At 40.5% G+C, this 25,176-nt stretch overlaps 1 protein-coding gene across 1 annotated transcript in view; it reads right to left on the bottom strand.

Annotated features, from left to right (window-relative positions):
- The window catches only part of LOC124924621 (inhibitor of growth protein 1 homolog), a 4,250-nt gene extending 984 nt beyond the window's left edge, over nt 1-3,266 (bottom strand). Inside the window, exons 1-2 of the mRNA XM_047464634.1 lie at nt 3,166-3,266; nt 2,739-3,033 (exon numbers count right to left, since the gene is read on the bottom strand). Coding sequence (XP_047320590.1) covers nt 2,739-3,033; nt 3,166-3,266 — 396 coding nt within the window. The remainder of the gene's footprint in view (nt 1-2,738; nt 3,034-3,165) is intronic.
- Between the last annotated feature and the right edge of the window lie 21,910 nt (nt 3,267-25,176).

Raw genomic sequence — 25,176 nt, 5'->3', positions numbered from 1 at the left:
GCAGTGGGATGAATATTTGATTACATAGCATTAATTCATTGGATGTAACTAGCTGTCTTACTAATATACACGGATAAATGGAGCAGGAGTAGTGTACAACTAGTTGATCGTGGGTAGACGAATGCTAGCTTCAAGCAACTACTAAAGCAAGGCATTAGACGTTCTCCAATTAGACTAACAAGTCTAAAGAAGTTAGACGCCCTCGTCTAATAGCAGGATCTATTAGACCACCGAGTCTAATGGAGTTAAACGACACGTCTAACTACGTGTCCCTTCAGACTAATCTGAAGGAGTTAGACTGAATGTCTAACTTTCATCTGTTAGACTGCACGTCTGACTACGTATCTGTTAGACTGCACATCTGACTACGTATCCGTTAAACTGTACGTCTGACTACGTATCCGTTAGACTGCATGTCTGACTACGTATCCATTAGTCTGCACGTCTAACTACGTATCCGTTAGACAACACGTTTAACTACATATCTATTAGATTGCACGCCTAACTACGTATCCATTAGACTACACGTCTAACTACGTATCCGTTAGACTACACGTGTAACTCATTGCGTCTAATATCTAGTAAGTCTAATTAACCTCATTCAGACTCAGTCTAACTTCGCATGTTTTAATGTACCTACACAAAAACAATTAGACAACTTATTTTCCTTCTTATTCAAATTAAAGAAATAATTTAACTTGTTTGCCAACTACAGAAATAGGTTCCAAAAACCAATATTCAAAGAGCCAAGTTTAAAAACCAACAAACGAGAGTTTATAAGAGGAGAAATTATTGATCTTCCCTTTTCACGATTGGGTAGTTGAATCCTTCTGTTGGGTCAAATTATTTTGACTAAGTGTTGAAATAATTTAACCACTGATATTTTGATGATGAAATAACTTATGAGTTTTGATACAGGTGTATTGAGACAATATGTTATAAGACTTGGATCTAATGAGGGTCATTAGACCGATTTTGGCTTTCATTGCTTAAAATTAGACGTAAGTCTAATAGAATTAGACGTAGAGTCTAACTCATCGGAGTTAGACGTGTAGTCTAATAGACGTGTAAAGAATTAGACGGTTGGTCTAATGAATACACGGAATTAGACGTAAGTCTAATAGAATTAGACGTATAGTCTAACTCATCGGAGTTAGACGTGTAGTCTAATAGACGTGTAAAGAACTAGACGGATGGTCTAATGAATACACGGAATTAGATGGGTAGTCTAATTGATAATTGGAATTAGACGTACAGTCTAACTCATCGGAGTTAGACGTGTACTCTAATATATTTGTAATTAGACGGGTTGTCTAATTTATGCAGAATTAGACGTGCAGTCTAATAGAATGTGAAAGTTAGAGGTGCGTCTAACTCCTTCAGACAAGTCTAAGGTAGAACCGGAATTAGACGTGTAGTCTAACTCAGTGGAGTTAGACGTGCAGTCTAATGGTTATTGAATAATTAGACGTGTGGTCTAATTAGTGAAAGTTAGACGTGCGTCTAACTCCTTCAGACAAGTCTAAGGTAGAACCGGAATTAGACGTGCAGTCTAACTCAGTGGAGTTAGACGTGTAGTCTAATGGTTATTGAATAATTAGACGTGTGGTCTAATTAGTGAAAGTTAGACGTGCGTCTAACTCCTTCAGACAAGTTTGAGGTAGAACCGGAATTAGACGTGCAGTCTAACTCTGTGGAGTTAGACGTGCAGTCTAATGGTTATTGTAATTAGACGCGAGCCTAATTCTATTAGACCAGGCGGTCTAATAGACGTTTTTCTGTTAGAAGGAGATGACTTATTTCATTAGACTGATTTTCACAATCAGTCTAACTGAAATACGTCTAATGCTCAGTTTAAGCAGTACGCTTGAATCTAGCATATCTCCTACCCACGTGCTATAGCTGTACCCTACTTCTGCTCCACTTTCTAGTGAAGATTAGTACAACAGCTATATGCATCCAATCCAAGAATGCCACATAAGAGAATTTTCCTCACATTACCCATTTTGCAGGTGCATCCCTGATGGAATATTCGGCGCACTACTAGTTCTGTACGGCCACGATCCTTGTGCTCAGAACCTGCTGTGTACAATGGAGGCTTTCCAATAGAAGTGTGCCACGTATCATTCTTGAAGATTCGACCGTTAGCTCCTGCTCTGTATTTAACAAATCACAAGGACAACGGACGAAGTAGTGACTTTTGCCTTACGAATTTTGCCGAACGAAAAAGCAATCTGATTTTGCAGAGAGAGAAACTACTCAATCATCTTGCTTACTGAACTTATTCTGTGAAGCTTCTTTCTGATTGTACTGTGTGTGAATCGAGAGAGAGAGCTAGAATTAAAACACCTTTAGCTGAGTGATATTCTTCATCTTGTAATTGAACAGAAAGTGTTCTGTTCAATAGTGAGCTAAGTGTGTGTGTAAACTGTATTTGATTCTAATCATATTATAGTGAATCCTTCCGGTGGTTGGAAGAAGTGGTGACGTAGGAGAGTTTTTCCGAACATCCATAAACAAACTGTTGTGTTTTTCATTTCTGTCATCTTTTCATATTTCATCTTGTGCTTCAAACCCAAGTAAACAATTCCGTCTTGAATCCGTTTAAAGTGTTTACACAAGTTGGCGTAGAATAGAAATCGAATTAAATCCCTAACAAGATTTCTTTCAAACTGTTTTTCATAAGCCTTCATTCTTAGCCAGACCCCAGTCTCTATCGATAAAGTCGATCCTATCACCTTCACCACTGAATCCTTCACTTTTAAAAGGTTTCGAAAAGGAGGGAGAGAATGGCCACCACTTCCACTACCACGATCACCGTTGCGACCTCCACCTCTTTTGATTGGCCTGCAACTTCCATCACCAGTTTGTTTTCTCTTTGATATGGTGCCGGTTGAAACACCATTGCCTCCTTTACTGCTACCGTTGCCTCTAGAACTTCCTCCCCCCTTTTTAACATGATCATCGCCATGGAAAATGAGGCTCTTCTCTTTATTAGCAGCTGCTTCAGCATCTTCTATAGCCTGAATTTTCCTTGCAAAAGAATTAGCTTATTTCAATCGCTTAACATCAGCTCTATTCATATTACCATGTATCTCAACCATTTGACTTTGAAGCAAGCTCACTCCATCTATGACTTCTTGATGAAGTTCAATGGAGTTTTACCTTTCGCAATCATACAAATCGGTCTTCCGTTTGAAGAAGTTCTTTTCGAATTTGGCGTATGTTTTGTTGAGGATGTTGATTTCGTATGTGTTCTTCTTCATGGTTTACTCCATTTCATTATGATTTCTAACGAGAGAGTCAAACTCCTTCTTGTTATCTGATTCTTTAAGATCTTCACCATGTTGGATTGCAAATACACAACAGTTTTCTGAAGGGTACCCATCATTGTTGTCATAGACTTCATACATAAGCTTTGCACCACTAGAGGATGTTCCTTCATTTGATGAAATCTCTTGAGAATCTACTGAAGCGGTCCGAATGAGACTGATATGAGTGTGAATCTGTAGGGATTGCTCTAGTTCATCCTTCTTTGAATCACTTTTAGACTTTCTCTGTTCTTCATCACCCAGAATATGTTCACATACCTTGTCAATCTGATCAAACGTATCGTCTGAGTGAAGAGGAAGGATAACAACATTCTCATGAATGTTCACAGCAGTGATATCCGGATTTAATCGAGGATCGGGTGACCAAGGAATGAAGCATTGAGACAGAGGAATCTCTTCTGATGACGCATCATTATTGTCTTGTTCCCCCTCACAAGAAGAACTTTCCCTAATTCCTTGTCATTTGAGGGTTCCCGCTCAGAACGTGCTTCATTGGGCTAACTGGCTTCAGCCTCCTTCTCTAGAGATGCCTCTGATTCGAAAATAGGGGACTCCAGCGTTTCCTTTTCTTGGGTTACAAGTGGTTGAGCAGATTCAATATTAATTTCTTCTTCTTCAATTACAGGATCGGGTTGAACTGGTTCCACAATCTATTATATTCTGGGTTGAGCCATTAAACGTTTTTCTTCAACATAAAGGCTTCCTAGTTCAGTAAGAAGGGCATCGGCTTGCTCATCTTCCTGAAGAGCAAAATCACAATTATCGGATAGTTGCATCAGATCATCTTCATCTAAAGAGCTTTTGAAAGGACTAACCCCGGAGCAATCTACTTCATGAACGTACCTGAGAACGATAGAGATGTAGTCCTGCATTATTTCATCAAGTCTTTTCAGAGCTTCTCCTCTACATTAGCATTCCTTTCCAAAAGATTGAAGTTGGCTTTTCTAGCTTGGAGGATCGGAAAGAGAGCCCGAACTCTCAAATTTGCTTGAACTAGCTCCTTTCTCTTTAGAGCTTCATAGACTTTCAAAGTTTTAGCCCATTTCAGGACTCTCTTTTTAATGTTGACCAGCTTTAACCATTGAATTCTTATGCCTTTTCCCATGATGACCTCATCATACCTAATGGACATTCTGTTTAAGACCCAAGTATCGAAGATCTTGATATTTTTAGTAGCCCTTACTCTGGCTTGATCCATCATTAAGTTAATAATACATGTTATTTTAGAGACCTCCTCATTTGAATAGGTTGCAATTGCCTTGCCTTTTCCAATGACCTCAACGGGTTTTGGAGTAGGCCTTGGTTCCCCAATGGTTATTCCCGCAACCTTTCTGGTGACTCTCATTACCTCGTGAGCAGAAAGAAGTCTTGCAAAGATCCCAGGCGTGGGTTCAAACTGGACAATCTTTCCTGTCTCTACGGACACAGCTTGGACTTGTTTGGAAATAGCGGGCTCTTCAACTGGCGAAGAAGGAGCTTTTTCAATAACAACAGCAGTAGGTGTAGGAACGGCACCCTACTCTGTTTTGATGACAACTATAGCTTCAGAAGCTACTGAATCGGGTTGACGGACAGGAGATGGAATCCTGTCAATATTTTCAATATTTGAACAAACTGGCTCTACAGTTGGCCCGGCAGCAAGTTCCACTATGGGAATAGAAACAGACAAATCTTGTTCCAACACAGGAACATTGAACTTAGGCACTTCGTCCTTAGAATGAGTTGGGGTTACCTTGGACGAGACTTTCGAAGACGTAGACGCCCTGGGCGCCTTTGATTTTTCTCCTCTTAAAATTGAGGACTTTGCTGGTTTTCTCAACTGGCTCGCGGAAGGAGATAGGGGAGACATCGAAATAGTAGCAAGTGCGGAGGGACCTTGCTTAACTCTAGGAAATTGTTTAAATCTGGAATCAACTATTCCAGAATCCTTCTTCGAAGAACTTTTCTAACTAGTAGAACTAGCCTCTGATTCGTTCACGGTTCTTGTTCTTTTGGCTCCTGTCGACAAAATAGAAGCCACCGGTTGTTTGGAATGAGTGACGGATCTTCAACCCGTCTGTTGGATTGATGCGCCAGATAAGGACTCCTTGGAGTTCTGCATTCGAACAAGAGTGTTGGCAACAGTGAAGACGTTGAACACCCGACAAGAGTTAATTGGCTCGGAATCCCCCATAGGGACCCTTAAGTGTTCCAACAGTCGGCTAAGTTGAGTAGCTAAGCTCACACTTTCTTTATTTTTGGGATCAATCGTCGCGCATAGGTTTAGGACAACGTTGAGGCCCGGTTGACCTGAATACCTTTGGAAATGGCCGTCATATAGTCAAAACGGTCTTGACTATAGAGATGAAACGATCCCACCCTTCTTGAAGAGCTTTAGCAACAACATTATTTAACAAGATAAAATGGGGTTTAAGAAACTTCTTACTTCCGTTTAATCTGATTTCTGAACCATCAGCTGAGAAAGCAGTCTTCATTTCCGCCGTGATTTCTGATGGGAGATTTAGGTTGAACGTGTGGCCCTCCGATGGGAGTTCGAAGAACTCCGCATAGGATGATTCATTGAAGGAAATAATGATATCATTCACCATTGTTGTGATAGAATCGCCAACCATAGTTGCCGATTTGAAGAACTCCCGGACTTCCTTCTCGTAAAATATGAACGGCCCGCCGAGATACTTCCCGAGACCAGAGTATTCCAGAGATCTGAACATATCGACCACATCTTGTTGATCGAACGTATAGACAAGAGGAAAATCCACTTGCAAAGTACAATGTACATCTATATAGTTTAGAGAATACGAAAAGACATAAGATGAACAAGGTTTTTAGAGAGATTTTTGAAGAAATCTAGGATTCTTGAGAGATTTGAGAGAGAAAGATTTTCAATCTCATACAGAATGTCCTTATATAGATTTCCAAGAGTCGCATGGATTAACCGTCACTTTTACTAGGGGTAGGACCCATCAATTAATATTAGACGTCCTTTCATAAGAGTAATCATTAATTTTGGGGGTACATTAGTCATTCTCTCTTAAATTGAAAGACACGTGTCTTCATGTTATTCGGAGATGACTATTTTATGTTTGAGCGGGAAAATTAGTTGTCACAGCACGTGGGACAGATGTCCTTGATCATTCTAATACCCACGTAGTTAGACATTTTTCTTACTTCTCCAATCTATGAGATCTAAACGTCTATTAGACGCATGGGTCTATTAGACGCATGCGTCTAATCACGTGTCTCATAAATGTCTAACGTCTATTAGACTTAGACGTCTAATTACGTATGAACAACACGTACTAGAAGTGTGTTTGGTTAGACGTGAGTATCCAATTTCTCTTGTCTTATAAACGTCTATTAGACATCAGCGTCTAACCGCGCAGGTTATTAACCAAGACACATGGACTTAGATGCATAGAGTGAAAGTAAAAATATGTCTAAGTACATGCTTTTTCTTTTAGACGACCTCGTCTAATAGACCGATTAAAGCATTTTGTCTGCGTGTATCTTTATTTTCATAATAAATTTTCCCTCTCATTTTGTGCAGGTTCAAAAAGAATAAATAAATGTTTTGAGGTCTTTAAGATCGAAAATATTTTTGAAACATAAAAGACTCAGTCCTCTGGAATGGCAATTGATCCCTTAGCTTTTGAAGATGATTTTCTTTTAAAACTCCTTAACTTTGAGTCAGATTTTTGTTTGCCAGACTTGCTGGCTGCTTCTAACTTATTTTTTAGCCAGCTAACAGTCGGTGAAACATAAGTTATTTCATTCTTCAAAGCTAACTCTTCATGAATTGGAATAGATTCAATGTCAGTTGTACTCCCTTTGACAAAAATTATTTTCTTAAGCTTGTCAGTTGTTGAGTTTTACTTCTTGCAGTACTGGTTTGGGTCATCGCCATCAAATCCTAAACTAAATCTAGATCCAACAGGTTTCAACAGACTAATCTGATATTTGACAGCTTCTCCATACCTTGTCCAAGCACTAACAACATAGTTTAACCTTTTGTTTTTAGAAGAAAGAGTTTGAATCTGTTCTTTGAGCATCTCATTCTCAGATGAGATCTCGATCTTATCTTCTTCAAAAGTTTTAATTCTTGAGTTTGATACAAAACAGGTTGAGACATTTTAGATGAAGATTTTATTTCATTTAGGGATTCTTCTAGCTTTCTTTACTTTATGACCATGTCATTTAGTGTAGTTACCAGTTGTTCCCTTGAAAATATTTCAGAGGAGAAGTTAAATACCTCAGTTTCTTGAATATCTTCTTCTTTTTCTCTTGTCATGAAGCAAGCAACCTCGTCTTCATCACTGTCGCTGGATGAGAAGTAAAAGTCACTATAGTTTCGTCTGTTCTTCCCGTCTCCTGCCATAAGGGACTTCAGCTCATTTTCTTCGTCCTTTTTCTTCTCATCACGCTTCGGCTCCCGACATTCCGATTGGTAATGACCTAGAATGCCACAGTTATAATACTTAACATTATCTTTGGATTTCTTATTATCATTTGAATTTGAAGAGCTTGATTTAGAATTTCTCTTCTTCATGAACTCGGCAAACTTCTTCACGAAGAGAGACATAGCATCGCTGCTAAGATGTAGGGCAGCTGTCTTCACATCAGGAGCAACTGGTGACTCTTCAGCAGTCACCAAGGCTTTGGAAATGATGATGGATGAGGGTTGATCTTCTTCAATCCTTGAGTTCAATTCAAACTTATAGGCCTTGAGATCAGCAAACAGATCGAAGAGCGAGATCTTGTTGAGGTCTTTGGATTCCCTCATAGCCACAGTCTTTATGTTCTATTCCCTTGGAAGAGCACGCATGACCTTGATAACAATCTCCCTATTGCTATAGGTCTTTCCGAGAATAGAGAGAGTTGATACAACTTGGCTGAACCTTATGTCAAACTCATTCATTGTTTCTCTAGGACACATTTTGAAATTGTCGAACTGTTGAGTGACAACCATGATCTTGTTCTTCTTTGTTTTCTCATTGCCCTCACACAGTTGGGTAAGTCTATCCTAGATCTCCTTGGCAGTATCACACTCAATGATGTAGTTGAACATACTGTCACCAAGAGATATGTATAAAATGTCTAATGCCATATAGTTGAGGTTATTTCTCCATTTGTCTTCACTAGTCCATTCAGATTTATTCTTATAAATCTCGATTGGACCATCTGTGATAACACTCCACATGTCGTCGTGAAGAAAAGAAAGATGAGCACGAACTCTCTTCTTCCAAACAATATAGTTTTCTCTTGAAAATGTGGGGATTGCGGTAGTACTGACATCTTTGGTTATGGTCGACATTCTTAGTGAAAGCTTGATAATAGAAATAGGGCTCTAATACTAATTGAAAGGATCAATGGCACCAATAGAGACAAGGGTCTAACTATTGATGACAACTTAGTACAAAAAACAGTTTGATAGAAATTCTGTTAGAGATTTGCATCACTTTCTATTCTTTACCAACCCTTGCAAACTCTTGAACGATTCAAGTGCGGAAACGTTTGCTCAGGTTTGAAGCTAAGAACCGATGAAGGAGAAGATGACAAAATGTAAATGAAACAAAGAGATGTTTATGGATGTTCGGAGCAAAACTCTCCTACATCACCCCGTCTTCCAACCACTAGAAGGATTCACTATACTTTTCTTAGAATCAAATATAGTGGCAAATCTAGCTCACTATTGAACAGAACAAATTCTGTTCAACTTACATTATATTAAAGAATATCACTTAATTAGACAATACTTTGATTCTATGTCTCTCTTGATGTACAAACATAGTAAAACAAGAAAGCAATTCATGAGATTGGTTGTTCAATAGTTCGTTCGTGTACCATCTTGTATGTCGCGCACCTCGTCCGTTGTCCTTGAAGATCTTTAAATAGAAAACAGGTACCAACGGTCGAATCTCCTATAATGACACGTGGAGAATACCAATTGGAGAGACTCCATAGTACACAGGTACAGTAGACACTGAGCACCATGAACGTGGCCGTACCAATCTGGTATTGCGCCGAATATTCTTCTAGAATTGTCCTACAAAAAATGAGTAGTCGGAAGAATATTTACTTACGTTGATTAATTCATTGGATGAACTGGCTATCGTACTGATCTGCACGGATAAGTGGAGCAGGTGTAGCGTACAACTAGTTGATCGTCGGTAGACGGATGCTAGCTTCAAGCAATTGTTGAAACAAGGAATTAGACGTGCTCCAATTAGAATGACAAGTCTAATGACGTTAGTCGCCCCCGTCTAATAGCAGGATCCATTAGACCACCGAGTCTAATGGAGTTAGGCGACACGTCTAACTACGTGTCCCTTCAGACTAATATGAAGGAGTTAGACAGTATGTCTAAATTTCATCTGTTAGACTGCACGTCTAACTACATATCTGTTAGACTACACGTCTAACTACGTATCCATTAGACTGCACGTCTAGCTACGTATCCGTTAAACTGCACTTCTAACTATGTATCAGTTAGACTACACGTCTAAGTACGTATCCGTTAGACTGCATGTCTAACTACATATCTGTTAGACTGTATGTCTAACTACGTATCTGTTAGACTGCACGTCTAACTACGTATCTGTTAGACTAGACGTCTAACTATGTATACGTTAGACTGCACGTCTAACTACGTATCCGTTAAACTGCACGTCTAACTACGTATATGTTAGACTACACATCTAACTACGTATTAGTTAGACTGCATGTCTAACTATGTATTTGTTAGACTTCACGTATAACTACGTATCTGTTAATCTACACGTCTAACTACGTATCTGTTAGACTACACATCTAACTACGTATCTATTAAACTGCACGTCTAACAACATATCTATTAGACTACACGTCTAACTACGTATCTGTTAGACTGCACGTCTAACTACGTAAATGTTAGACTGCAAGTCTAACTCACTGCGTCTAATACCCAGTAAGTCTAATGAACCTCATTTAGACTAAGTCTAACATTGCCCCTTTTAATGCACCTGCAAAAAAACAATTAGACAGCTTAGTTTACTTCTTATTTAAGTTTTACACAAACTCATTATCAAAATTTTGTTAGTCAAAATGATTTGATCCTCAGTCAAAATAATTTGACCCAACACATCCTATATAACTCTTGAGTATTTTCCATAACGTTTTTGTCTGTACTCTTATGCGCATTTGAGGATGTCTCTTACAAGTTTTTTATTCTATCCAATATTGAACTTAATAATCAGAAAATTTCTTTCCACGGAGCCATAACCTTCATGATAATTTTTCGGACATCCACCGGTCTAAGTGTCTCCTCCTCGGAAAGAGACTAAGTGGAGAAATGGGAGCCAATAGGAACATATCAGAGAGGTATAGCAGGATGGGAAATGATCTGAATAGATATGTCCGGTTCTAGTTGAGCATTTTGTTGACCGACCGGTTCTTCAAGAATCTCATCTCTGATTTTACGAATACAGTCCAAGACTTCTTTAGATTTAATAGACTTACCCGGAGTAAATTGAGTAGGGGTTGGCTGCTGAGATTTGTGCACTTCAGCCCCTTTTTTGTTTGTCACCTACTCTAGATGAGGTGATTCACTGTTGGGTGGTGGATTGTTTTCAACTTGATGAGCTGAGGAAGGATCCTTGTCAACTACGGACGATGATTTAGAGCAAGCTTGATCTTTCCCATCTTCTTTCTTGCTTTCCCCAGACTCAGAAAGTGTAACATCAGTTGACATCTTCTCTCCGGATAAGGGATCCTCTATTGCCAAGGCTGCCGAAATACGCTCCCAATTCTTCTTGGGAATAGGATGCTAATCTTTAACGCTTTGCCGTAAGTGATCACCGAAATGAAACATGTCAAAGAGAAGTTCTTATGAAGAAGTTCTCTCCTTCTCAACCAGATAAGTATTTAACCTTTCAGTTTCTCCATCGAAATCTGCTCAGTTCTATAGATAAAAAGGGTCCTACCTTGAGGAGTTTGCATATCTTTAACGAAGTCCATCGAATCATCCTTGTCATAATAATTCAGATCATTTTTGAGGAGTGGGAATTTCAGATTCTTCTGAGTTGGAAGATTCACCACCATCCGCATATCAAAGAGTGGTAGAAACGTACCCCTCTATTAGTCCACTTAAATGATTGATCACATCAGCGTCCGTTTTTGCAGTATCAACAAAAGGATCATAGTTCTTTATGTAGTTTTTATAGTAGGAAAAAATGGCACGGCCTCTTGCAAAGGCTTCCACAAATTCGCTTCTTTTGAAGGTTTTTGAAATGATTTTGTTTTTGTTATGGTAAAGATCACCTTTTCCAAGCTCAACAATTCAGATTATTTCTCATCCTCTACAACGTTTGGAAGCACTTAACTGAAACTTGTGACCAATCCGTTCTAAAAAAAAAAACATGTGACCAATCTTTTGCTTACCTAGATGTTGAAAAGATCAATTTTTAACTTTGAAGCAGCCTCAGCCTCTTCAAGTATTAAGCTGATAGTAGTTTGAGCTTTTGGAGAAACTTCAAGAGGCGAATCAGGTAGTGGATCAGTAATACGTTTTTCGTCCCTTACAATTTTAAAGGGTTTAGCATATGGAACCGATTCTCTGAACTCAATTCCCCTTACGCTTCTCATTTGGGAAAAAGATGAAAAGAATTTTGAAGTTGCACCCGCTGAGAGGTGATGTGTAACATCTTCTACCTCCTCATTAATATTAGCCGAAGAGAGCAGAATACCTTATGGAAAGGACGAAATAGGAACAAATTCGTTGTTAATGACTACATCAGCAATCTTATCAATATTTGTATATGTGAAGGAACCTCAACCATAGTTGGAAACTCCTGCTGAGTAGTGGGAACAGTATCGTGATGACCGGCTGCAACAATTTCTAGCTGGCCGGTTTGCAAGGCATCAGACCGATCGGGTTGGACAACATCCGACCAATCGGTTTGGAAAACATCTTCTGGTTGGTCAGTTCACGCTATTCGGTTTTAGCCTTGTCCGACCGGTCTGTTTAAAGAATATTTGACCGATCGATTTGAATATCATCAACTACCAACTAAACCTCTAAACCGCAGGTTCAACCTGAGTTATACGAGGCGCCGTAGCCTGTACTTGAACTAATGCAATAAAAGGTGGAGGAGTAGGAATGTTTACCTCAAACCGAGTTCTCTTTCGGGATGAGTTATTTTATCCGGCATCTCCATGTCTGGATTTGGTGATACTGTTGGAACTAGCAGCATACTCAACCCCAAACGATTTGAGTCTTTTAGTAGAAGCTGCGCGAGTGGAGGTGTTTATGCGTTTAGAACTGCCTACCGATCTTCTACCTACCAATTTCGCACCAACTGTTTTACCACCACTAGACTGCTGTCCGGAGGCCTCGGAGTTAGACTCCTTGGCTTTCTTAGTCTTGCTGATGTATCGTGCAAAAAAGATAGATGTCATGACCATTTTAGGGTTAAGAGGAGTACCTAGACCGATGACAGCGTTCTTGTGCTTCAAGATCTATCCAATCTTGATTGAAAAGCCCAAACTCCTCTTGGTGTGAGGAGACACCATTTTTTAGAGGATATTAAAGAGAACCGAACCCCAATTTACATTTTCACCTCTTACTATCGCCTCCATCATTTCGAACTTTGATTGTGTTTTCGAATCAAAAGCTCCTTCTCGCCCCTAGTGTGCTTTAGCAGCGATATCGCAAAGGATACAATATTCGCACTTAAGATCTTTCTTCTTCCTGCTGCAGCTGATGGAAGCATCAGTATCGGAAAGGAACAATTTCATTTCAAATAATATTTTGGGTGGAATCTCTTGAGAAAAATCCAAACCCTTCGTCGGAAGCCTTAGAATCTCGGCAAAGATGTCATCGGAAAGGATAAGCTCCGTTCCGTTCACCGTTACGCAGATGGAGTCTTCGATAATCTTCGCTGAGTCGAAGAAGGCCCGTACATCTTCATTGTAGAAAATGAATGGACCGCACAGAAATTTCCTAAGGCCGGAGGCCTCAACCAATAAAAAAACCTTCACCATCTCCGATAATCTAGATTCTTAGATGGATTCGAAATCCACCTGCATTACATTATTAGAGAAGGCGTTATATTTAGCCATATCGACAGTCTAGAAAGAACGAAGAAGATGAAAAGGTTTTAGAGTGAAGGCAAAGCAAATATGAGTTTAGGGTTTCAGAAAATCTTAATGATAGCGTGAAGACGGATTTTTGGCATGCACTTTATTTTAAAGGAAATACCAAACGTGTCTCAAAATTCCCTTAATTCATAATGAACCGTGACATTAATAGCGTGTGTTTCCCAAACGCTATAATTAAAGACAAAAATGGCGCCATTTTAAAAACCAAACGTGTTCCCAAGAAAAGCTCATTATTTTTTACTACATTAATTATAAAATCCTTTAATAATTATATTGATGCATCAAAGTAATAAATATCAATTATAATTCATCTAATAAGGAAAAACCGCTTATCAGAACATAACTAAAATAATAGTTAATTCAAAAGTTTGCAAATACAAAGGAAAAATTGGAGGACCTAATCCATTTCGGACCCTAGAAGAATTTTCTTTATCTCTTTCCTTTTCTACTCTATAGACATAGTCAAAGACTCTATTGTTGGTCATGACATAGGAAGGCTTGATTCAGACTCCGGATCCAATGGGAAATCGGAGATGGAGAAGGAAGATGCCAAGCTGAGCAACATATCCAATTAATATTTTCGGAAAAGGGTTTTAGAGAAGACATGATCCCCATGAGTTTCGACAAGAAATTCGGTATATGTGAATAGATGCCTCATCTCATATAGAATGTCGTTTGGAGAGGTGGGGAAGTCTAAAAACCCCTCCGTTGGAAGTTTGAACAAATTAGAAAAGTTTCTTCAGAAAAGGAGACTTCTTTTATTCTTGTCAGGATAGTCCTATAATCTATGATACTTGTATATTCGAAGAACTCAAAGACACTTTCTTCGAAAATAACAGGGGATCTGTTAGGATCTAGGTCGCGGCTGGCAGATCGGGGTTGGCCGGTTAGTGCGTTTCACCTAATGGGTGGTGATTAATCCGATTAGAGATTAACACCGGGGTTTTAATACTATACAAACTGTCACAAACCCTTGAACCGAGTTCAAGTGCCGAAGTGGTTTGTTTCAGGTTGAAGCAACACACACGCTGGAAGGATAGAACCAGATTTGAATAAGATAGGTTTGGAGTTTGCTGGGTCGGTTTTGCAACTCAGTAAGTCGGTTTAGATGGTGTTGAATCGGTTAGAGCGATATGAATATGTTAGTACAGATCGGTTAGAATGTAGAACTGACAGAAAGTAAATAACAAGACAAGTTTTTATGGATGTTCGGAGATGAAACTCCTACGTCACCCCTTCCTCTCGAAACCGCGAGAAGGATATTCACTAAGGAATACACAAACACAATCCGATCGAGACTTATTTCCTTCTCGATAACACCCGTACAATTTTAACTGAAATTGTAAATACACACTTGATCTCTTAATCTTAGAGAGATGAAACACAGTTTTTGACTTAGGTTGTAGAATATTCTCAGAACTTGTGACCGCATTTATTCCTCTTCAGCTCCTTCTTTTATAGGTGAAATGTGCCAACGTCACATTTCATTTCCTTGAATCTGATTGGTTGAGAAGAGGTTCAGTGATTCAGACCTAGCGGTCAACTCTTCAGACCTGGCGGTCTAGTTTTCCAGTGTGTAGGTCAAACTGGCTAGGTTTGTCTTTTACTCAATATGGCAACTGTCGGTTGGACAGTTGCATGTACTTGGAAGATTGCATTTCTGATTTATCCTGAAGTAGAAAGATCCTGCAGGACGATCTTCTGCAGCCTGCAGATTGTCCTCAGACTTGTATGAATATGGCAATAGTAAAGTCTGTCCCTTCGGTATCATTCTCAACAGATACTCGAAGTGTCTTTTTATACTAGTCGGTTGTTTGTGTTAAGCGGATGACTTCCGGTTTTTCCATAGCTTCTGATTGACCGACTGTTGTATGATTTTGACCTTCTGATTTGACCGATCTTGTCTTTCTTGTTTGGTCAGGTTTTTGGTCGGTTTGATTGCTTGACCGGTTGAATTTCTTAATCGGTTGAGTAATTTGACTGGTTGAATTCTTTACCTATTCCTGCACAAGAGATTTGTTTTTGTTAAGTTTTATTTAACCGATCTAATTTTATCTAACAATTTCTCCCTTTTTGATTATTTTATTTAAAATATTCAAAATCATGTAAGAATGCAAATGTAGGCCGGTTTTGTTTTTAATAGTTTATTTGGCCGGATTTTTGTAAACTGACTTAGGAGAATTTTTCGAAAAATTTAGGAAAAATTTAGAGAAAAATTTTGAAAATTTTTATATTTTATGTTATCAATTTCTCCCTTTCTGATTATTTTATTTAAAATATTCAAAACTTTGTAAGAATGTAAACGTAGGCCGATTTCCAAAAGTTACTTGATATATATAAGAAATATACTAAGGAAAAAATACTATATATAAAACCAAAATAAGTAAAAGTAAAGAAGGTAAATGAAGCCCCTATTTCTTCGATCTAGGCGGCATGAATTTTTCCAACTGTTCATCGGTGGCCTTTCCGTTGACTGCTTGAACCGGCCTGGATGAGGATCCTCGACCGCCTGAGATGCCGTTGAGGGGAGAGATCGGTTGACCGAACGATCTAATTGGAACCGCATCCAAACCCCGCTGTCTTCTGAGCTGCGGCTCGACCTCTTCCTCAAAATCTTCCTCGGCTTGCAAAACCTTGTTGAATTGAGGTTCGATAACCGAGTCAGTAACTCCGCCCAACAATGTTGTGATTGCCTCCCTTTTCTCAGCCGCCTTCCTCTTTCGTGTAACCGGAACGGAAGGGGAAACAACCGCCTTGGACCTCTTGTGAGCCGCGGCGAATTCATTATATGTTTCCTGTTGGACCATTAGCCGGATAGCGTCTTTATTTTGTCGAGCCGCTATGGCCGGTGCACTGTTCTCTATATTTTGAATATGTCCGGCCAGGTTCGCATCTGCCTGTAACGTCTTTTTCTGAATCCGGGTCTACTCGTCCAGTGCATCTTGGAGCCTCTGGGCCGCGACAACATTTGCCTCCTCAAGTGCCTTATCGGCAGCCAGCTTAGCGTTTGTTAACTCCGCCACCTATTCGGTGACCGCTTTGAGATCAGCTTCGAGCTTTGCATATTTTTCTTCAAGCGTTAGCATCCTCTAACGATCAGATCCGGCTTGGGCACCGGATTGAACCAAGTCCTCATCAACCTTCGTCAACCTTTGATCGGTTGTTTCTTGAGATTGTTCCATCATAGCAACCTTTTGGCGGACGGAAGTGAGGTCGGTCACCAACTTTGGAGTTATATCCTTCAATGCCTTAGTTCTGTCAAGATGACCGCCGTACAACTGATCCGTATTACGTAATTTGTTTCAACAGACGTGATCCGGGCGACCGCGTTTTTTAGATCATCCTTTGTTGTCTTAGCCATCTCGATGGCTTTAGCCGCAGTTTCTTTGATTTTCTTTTTCCATGAATGAACCGCGTAATTGAGAAATTCTTCAATGAGAGCCTTTACCCTTTCTTCCGTTATGGCCTGTACAGAGTCCCCGGTTTGAACAGAGACTCGCGGTGTGCCCGTCCTGAGATCGGTCATGTTGATGGCCTGTGCCGGTGGAGGAGAATGAGTCTCATTATCGGACGGATTCTGACCGCCATCATCCTCAGGAGGGGATCTGGATAAGTTCGATGTTTCCTGGTGGTCGGGCTCCGCTTCAAGCCGCGCCATCTCCTCGGTCAGTGCCCTTCCCTTGACCGCAAGCAATTCTAACACCAAGAGCTCAAGTTGAGAGTCCGGTGTCCCCGGAATATGTTTTTCTTGGAGGCGTCGAATGTGTTCGGTGAGTTCTAATAACCGAGCATGCGGTTCGACCATCTTGCTTCGTCCTAAGGCGGTCGTGACGCACTGAGCCTTCGTGAGTCTGATGACCTTCTCCTCCATCTCAGCTAACTTCTCGAATTTCTAGTTAGCGGTGAGATCCGGTAGCATGTTTTTGTAGATTATTTGATGCCGGTGGAGGACCCATTGATAGTAGACGTCGGATGTCGCGTGAGCCTGCTGATGTATCTCGTCCATAATTCTACTGACGAGCTCCTCGGCCGTTTACAATGTTGTTTCATCCGCGGATTCATCTTCCTCCCGAAGTTTGTCTGAGCCGGCATTATCATCATCATGTCGGACCGATTGTTCCTCGACTATCGGTCCTTTCCCCTTACCAGTCCGATCTTCTCCGGTATGATGTGAAATGGTTCGGCCAGAGTTGGATGCCGAGTCTTCAGTGTTGGGGGTGTCGGACAGCGGATTAGCCGATCCAGTTGGTTGTCTATCTCCCTTGGTACGGGATTTTTCTTTGACCGGAACCGCTTTCTTACTGGCTGCCTTCTTCTTTCGGCCACTTGTAGAACCAGAGGCCTTCCTTTTGCCTTTTCTGTCCTCCGGTTTGATGAACTGATGGGACTTGATGACTTTGCTTGGGGCGAGGAGAACACCAGGACCGATATTAATGTTGAAGTGGCGCATTATCTTTACGAGTGGGATGGTGTATCCCCATGACCGATTAGATGTCGGATCCACCATTTCACATAGGTTCGTAAACACCACGTTTGCCCAGTTGATGTCGATGCCGTTGACCAGACCGGCAATCATTTCAATCTTTTCCCGGGTGAGGCTGTCAAAGTTCCCCCCTCTTGCTTGGACCGATTTTGTGAAGATATCACACGGCGGTCTATACTCCGATTTAAGAGATGATTTCTTACCGTATACCACGATAGGGATCGTTGTATCCGAAAGATCCTGGCAAGCCGCCTGGAAAGGTTCCTCGTCCATGGATACCGAGAAGTCGCTCCCCTCGGATGGCAGATGTAATATCTCAGCAACTGATTCCTCCGTCAATTCGAGCCGTTGACCGCCTATGGTTGCAATGATTGTTCCTTCGGTCAAGAACGCGGTTAGGAAGAATTCGTTGACCGCATCCTGATATAGGACGAATATACCACCCAGAAAGTGTTCGAGACCGGACTCGGAGATCTGGGTTGATACCCGCTTTGCCTCCGCCAAATCGTTCGTCCGAACTTCCTCAAAATCGACTTGAATGATGTGTTTGAACAACACAGATTCACGACTCATTGTAGTTTGATGGATTGAAGGATTGAAAGTATTGAGAGATTTGAGAGCTAGAGAGAGAAAGTGGATTCGCGTGAGAGTTAAAAAAATGGCTAAGGACCCTTTTTATAGTCGCGATTTGGAATTCCAATCGCCGCGAACCGTCACATCATGGTTGGGCGGGAATTTTCCCTCCAAAGACTATGGGCGGGAAACGATGAGTGGGAAACGAAAGGCGGGAATTGATGGGAGGGAATTGATGGGCAGGAATTTTCCCTCCAAAGGTTTTGAGCGGGCATTTGATTGCGGTTATCTAAACGGTGATAAGGCGGTTTTTCTTGTAACCGTTTATTAAGTGAAGCGGTTATTTAACCGTGAGGATGCGGTTTTTCGATTTTGACCGGATTTTTCAATGAAGTAATTTAGTAATATCAACCGGTTAGTTAGATAGATATTCTAATATTGCGATTTTTGACCCGGTTATCAAGCTTAAAAATTAGATAATCATTGAGAGAAAAGTTACATGATAGAAACCGATACATTGATCGGTTTAGAATACATAAGAAATAAAAATACAACTTATGTAATGACTATTCTAGAGAGCTTGTCCTCCACCCCATCCTTATCGAGAACATTCGATGGGGATGCCGGTGTACCTGATCCAAATTCTGGAAGTCACTTAAGAAAGAGCCGGCTTAAGTGAGGAGCGTAACCGAGACATTTCTTTGTCTCGACCATAGTCCTCAGGTTTTGGAAGATGACCGATGACCAATTTATAGGTGTATTGCTGACAATGTAGGTCATCATGTCGAACACTCTCTTAGAGTAGTGTTGGTTTGGAGATTGGCAGATGATGGATCGGTTGACAATCTCGTGAAGAAGTTGGATGTGGTGGTGAAGGCGGGTTTTTAGCCCGTAGTTCTCCACCGGCACTTCGGTTCCGGAGAACAGTACAGAGTATTCGGTTGTTGCACTTCCCACCCGGGTTAGGAAATCGGAAAACCCTTCAGTGGGTAAATTGAATATTTGAGCGAGTGCGCTTTCGTCCAGAAAAACGAAGCGGCCTCTCACTGTGGAAACAATGAAATCTCCTCTCATAGAGGCATTGTTGAAGAACTCGGTTACTTCCTGAATGAGTATGGGTCCGGATTTTTCGAGAAAATCACGAAGACCGGTGTCGATTAATGATTCAAACATGAGTTCCTTTGTTTCCAGATCATCATACTCCATGCATGAATCGAAATCAATGCTCAAATAGTTCCTTAGTGTTCGGCTCGATATGTTTTCAAACTTTGCCAAAAGAGAGAGAGTTCAAGAAGTTCTTAATTTTCTGGAGGTATGTTGGATTGTCAAGGGAAGGTTTCTTATATAGTGTTAAAATTGGTGAGAAAATGAGAGCATTTAATGCCGAAATTCAGTTTTGTCTTATTTAAGAATAGAATATTTATGTTTCCAAAACTCCTTGAAAGGAGTTACTTTTGACCGGTTGCGGAGTTCGAGGTATGGAATCTAGTTAGAAAGTAACTAAGCTTGTTAGATAGTAATTACTCATGTAGTTGGAAGTTGAAAGTTACGATTCATTAATGAAAGAGAGTACATGAAACCGAAAGGAGCATAGTTAAGACCGAAAATAGCATAGACTAAGCCGATATGATCATGATAGAGTGGGGACAATGATACAACCGGTGCGTACAGAAAAATGACCGGTTGTAGGAAGGAGTGACTTAATTTCCAGAGGAGTTGATGTGTCGGTTCTTCCTATTCCAGGCCTTCTCGAACCGCTAATAAAATGAGTCGGTAACCTCTTTGGTTATGACCTGGGACTGGTTCAATCCTTCACCCGGACACAGTGGAACCCCAAGTTCCAGAAGTACGCAGCTTATCTGGGGGACGAGGCCGATTGCGCGAATGCCGATCATCCAGATTATGAAATCGAACAACACTCTTGACCAGTTGACTGGCGTACCCGTGGTTATGGCAGACATCATGTTAAAAACTATAGCACAATAGGTGTTGGTCACATCCTTTCCTAGGATGCCTCAACCGATGACATCGTTGAGAAGCTGGTACTCAGCTCTCAGGGATGACCTGGCACCGTGGTCACTGACCGGACGGTTTGACCGAGCAAAGCTTAAGGAGATTTCGGCCTTTAGTTCAGCCGGAACGTTTAGGTCGGTGACCCTTTGCTTCGGAAGGTCGAAGCATCTGTCGAAATCACTCTCTGTGAAATCAAACACGGTCCCTCCCACCTTGGACTGAATGTGGGTGTCGAAGTGAGGGGTACCTCGGAAAACCCTGGCATTGTAGAAAAATTCCAGGACTATTTCTGGGAAGATGACATATTTGTCATCTAGAAAGTGTTTGAGACCGGTGTCTTCAAGTGACTTAATCATCTTGAAGACTTCATAATGCTCAGTGCCTTGAGCTGAATCGAAATCCACTTGAAGGATGTTTGGAAACTAAGACATTTTGTCTTAGTAAGAGGATAAGTTGGAGCTTGTGATTGTTTTGTCTAAGGTTTGCCTAACTTATATATTAGTAGAGGGATGATAGTATTATCTAGTGTGTCGCAAATAATGATGTCTATTAACAATAGGGTAAGGCATTTTGCATGAAATAAGCATGTCTACAACCTAGGATGTGAGTCATAGGCCTGGACGGTGAAAGATATCGTATCTTCACGTCTTTTGAGGTATGACCGTTTTACTTTGAAAAGGTAGTTTTTCAGAACAGATAAGTTTAAACACAAATAATTATTCCACTTTTGTTTGGAGGCCAAATAATCCGAAGTAAACTATTTCCAAACCGGTTAGTTTTCAGTCATTCGTTCCGATGCGGTTAATTGGTGCATGCACTAAGTAACCGGTCGGTTTACTCTAACTGATAGACAAAGCGGTTCTTCCATAAATACCTTGGTGAATTTGGAATCCGACAGTTTAGGAGGAACTACCAGTTTTGTCTGTCCGAACCGATTTCCCTTTTAAACATTTTTAGGGATTAGCTGACTAATATCGGTTAAACCAAGTGTGAGTCTGAATTGAGAAAACTCAGCTTCCTGCAGAGGCTTTGTGAAGATATCGGATACTTGTTGTTCTATTGATACGTATTCCAGCCGGATATGCTTCAGCATGACATGTTCCCGGATGAAGTGGTGTCTTATGTCAATATGCTTGGTTCTAAAGTGTAAAACCGGATTGTATGTAATTGCTATGGAACTTGTATTATCGTAGAATATCGGAGACTCTTCGGCTGTGATACCGAAATCCTTCAATTGTTGTTGGATCCATAGAAGTTGTGAACAAAAACTTTCGGCTGCCAGATATTCAGCTTCAACGGTTGATGTGGCCACCGATGTCTGTTTCTTGTTGTGCCATGACACAAGCCGATCACCTAGGAATTGACATGTTCCGCTGGTGCTTTTTTTATCAACCTTGCAACCTGCATAGTCTGCATCTGAGTAACTTGTGAGGTTGAATGATGAGTCCTTAGGATACCATAGACCAACTTCAGGAGTTCCTTTTAGGTATTTCAGGATTCGCTTTGCGGCTGTGTAGTGAGACTGTTTTGGATTAGCCTGGAATCTCCCGCACACACCGACCGCAAACAATATATCCGGTCTACTTGCTGTCAGGTATAGGAGAGAACCGATGATTCCTCGGTAAGTAGTCAGGTCTACTGATTGACCGTCATCATTCTTGTCCAATTTGACTGATGAGCTCATTGGAGTAGCGGCTGAGGAGCACGTGTCCATCCCAAATTTATTTAGAAGTTCCTTAGTATACTTGGGTTGGCTTATGAAAGTTCCTTCTTCGAGTTGCTTAACCTGAAGACCTAGGAAGAAGCTTAATTCTCCCATCATACTCATTTCAAATTTGTTAGTCATCAAGGTTGAGAATTTATCACATAACTTAGAATCGGTTGAACCGAAGATAATATCATCTACATATATTTGAACAAGTAGGACATGTTCCTTTTACTCAAATTTAAAAAGTGTTTTGTCCACCGAACCGATGGTGAAATCATGTTTTAGCAGAAATACGGTTAGTATGTCATACCAGGCTCTAGGAGCTTGCTTTAAATCGTATAAATCTTTGTTTATGCGGTATACATGTTTGGGTAGGTCAGCATTTTTGAAACCGGGTGGTTGTTCAACATATACTTCTTCACGTAGGTCACCGTTCAAAAATGCACTTTTAACATCCATTTGAAAAACCTTAAAATTTTTGAATGCATCAAAAGCTAGAAAAATCCTAATAGCTTCAATCCTAGCTACAGGGGAAAATGATTCTTCAAAATCAATGCCTTCTTCCTGTTTGTATCCTTGTGCCACTAATCTAGCTTTGTTCCTCGTGACCAAACCGTCTTCATTGAGTTTGTTTCTAAATACCCATCTTGTTCCTATGACCGGTTGATCGTTCGGTCTAGGGACTAGGTACCAGACTTTGTTACTCTCAAACTGGTTTAACTCGTCTTGCATTCCCAAGATCCAATCTGGATCTGACAATGCTTCATCCACTATTTTCGGCTCAATCTGGGATATAAACGCGGAATTAAAGTATTCCTCCAGGATTTGTCGCCTACTTCGAACATGTTGTGAAGGGTCACCTATAATTAGCTCAGGAGAATGATTTGTGTTCCTTTTGAGATTCGGTTCAGGAGCGTCTACCAAATCACCGTTTACTTGATCAAGGCTAGACATATCGGTAGGCTGAACAAGAGTGTTAGACCGACCGATTTCCTCGGTTTGTACCGAGGTGTCAGCTTCCTGCCATATGACAGCTTGATCCGGCTGGATTTCATTATCACCCATATGGTCATGGACAAACCGTCTGAGAACCAGAATCTCATCTTCACTATCAGAATGGATATTGTTGTTTTTAAATCTGTTGTGTAGATCAAAGGATGATGCAGTGTTGCTTTCAACCGATTCATCGAAAACGACATGAAGTGATTCCACCACGGTTAAAGTTCTAGTGTTATATACTCTATATGCTTTACTCACTACTGAGTAACCGAGCATGAACCCAATATCGGATTTTGCATCAAAGGCGGATATGTAGGTTTTGCCATTTATGTGAATGTAACATTTACAACCGAAAATCTTAAGATACTTAAGGTTAGGGGTCCTATCAAAGTATACTTCATACGGTGTTTTGTTGTGAAACTTGTTAATTAGAGACCAGTTTTGTGTGTGACATGCAGTATTGATAGCTTCAGCCCAGAATTTCTGAGCGATACCCGAATCGGCTATCATGGACCTTGCGGTTTCCTTGAGAGTTCGGTTTCTTTTCTCAGCCAGGCCGTTCTGTTGAGGAGTCCTAGCACTAGACAACTCGTGTTTAATACCGGATTCATCAAGGAATGCATTTAGAGTACTATTTGTAAATTCGGTTCCTCTATCACTCCTAATACTATTAATGCGTGTTGATTTTTCATTTTGCAAAGGTTTAAGCAGTGTAATCAAATTTGATGCGGTTTCACGTTTGGATGGCAAGAACATTACCCATGTATACCTAGAATAATCATCAACAACTACCATAGTGTAAAGCATGCCTCCTAGGCTGACGACCCTAATTGGTCCAAATAAGTTCATGTGAAGAAGATTTAAGCATCAGTTAGATTGAATGTGTCCTTTACTCTTAAAGGTTGACTTAGTCTGTTTACCCATTTGACATGTTGAACAAACCTTATCCTTATTAAATACTATATCAGGAATTCCTTCAACTAACTTTTTACCGCGGATATAGTTTAAGGTTTTCAGGTTTAAGAGGTTTAACCTTTTATGCCACAGCCAGGTTTGATCGGTTTTAGCTACCATGCAAACAGAATATTCTATTTTATTTTTCCAATCTACCTTATAAATATTTCCTAGCCTATTTCCGGTTAGCAGTATGATGCCTTGAGAGTTTTTAACTAAGCATGCATGTTTCAGAAATTCTACAGTGTATCTAGCATCACACATCTGGCTAATGCTTAACAGGTTAAAATGTAGGTTTTCAACTAAAAGTACATTATTAATTGTTAAGTTACCATGGACAATCATACCCTTGCCCACAGTTCTACCTTTTGAGTTGTCACCGAAAGTAATCATTGCACCGGTTTCTATTTTGATGTCGGTTAGAAGATTGTTGTTTCCAGTCATGTGTCTGGAGTAACCGCTATCCAGGTACCATTCAGAGTTTCCTAGCCGTTTCTTCATATCCTGCAAAATGTACATATTTACAACTATTTGGTACCCACATTTACTTGGGTCCACAAGCGATTAGTCCCTTAGGTATACAGATTTTGATAAGTTGGACGACTTTCCTGGTTAAGCCTTTAACTAATTTTCTTGCACTCGGTTTGGAGTCTTTCTGCTTTCCTAAGAAGGCCTTATGTGGAGATGATCTTTGGATTGTCCTATGCGGTTGTGAGTTGGCTTGCCTATTTTTGAACCGGTTGGCTTTCCTTTTCTCAGGGTGAAGCCATTTTTCAGAATCAGTTGGACCTACATAGATTAGTTTGTGTTTCGGATATGAGGCACTTAATTCCACTTCAACGGTTAAGGAACTTCTAACAAAACTTACAAAGGGGATATTATCCTTTGTGAGCCTCATTTTGTCGAAGTGTTTCCGGTTGTTGGATCTGTTGTTTTTGTATCCTAGACCAAACATGCACTTAGGGTGTCATTTATAACTA

This window comes from Impatiens glandulifera, chromosome 2 (assembly GCF_907164915.1).
Source record: "Impatiens glandulifera chromosome 2, dImpGla2.1, whole genome shotgun sequence".
NCBI classification, from domain to species: Eukaryota; Viridiplantae; Streptophyta; class Magnoliopsida; order Ericales; family Balsaminaceae; genus Impatiens; species Impatiens glandulifera.
Note: the sequence above shows the minus strand (reverse complement) of the source record. Positions and strands in the feature narration are given on the sequence as shown.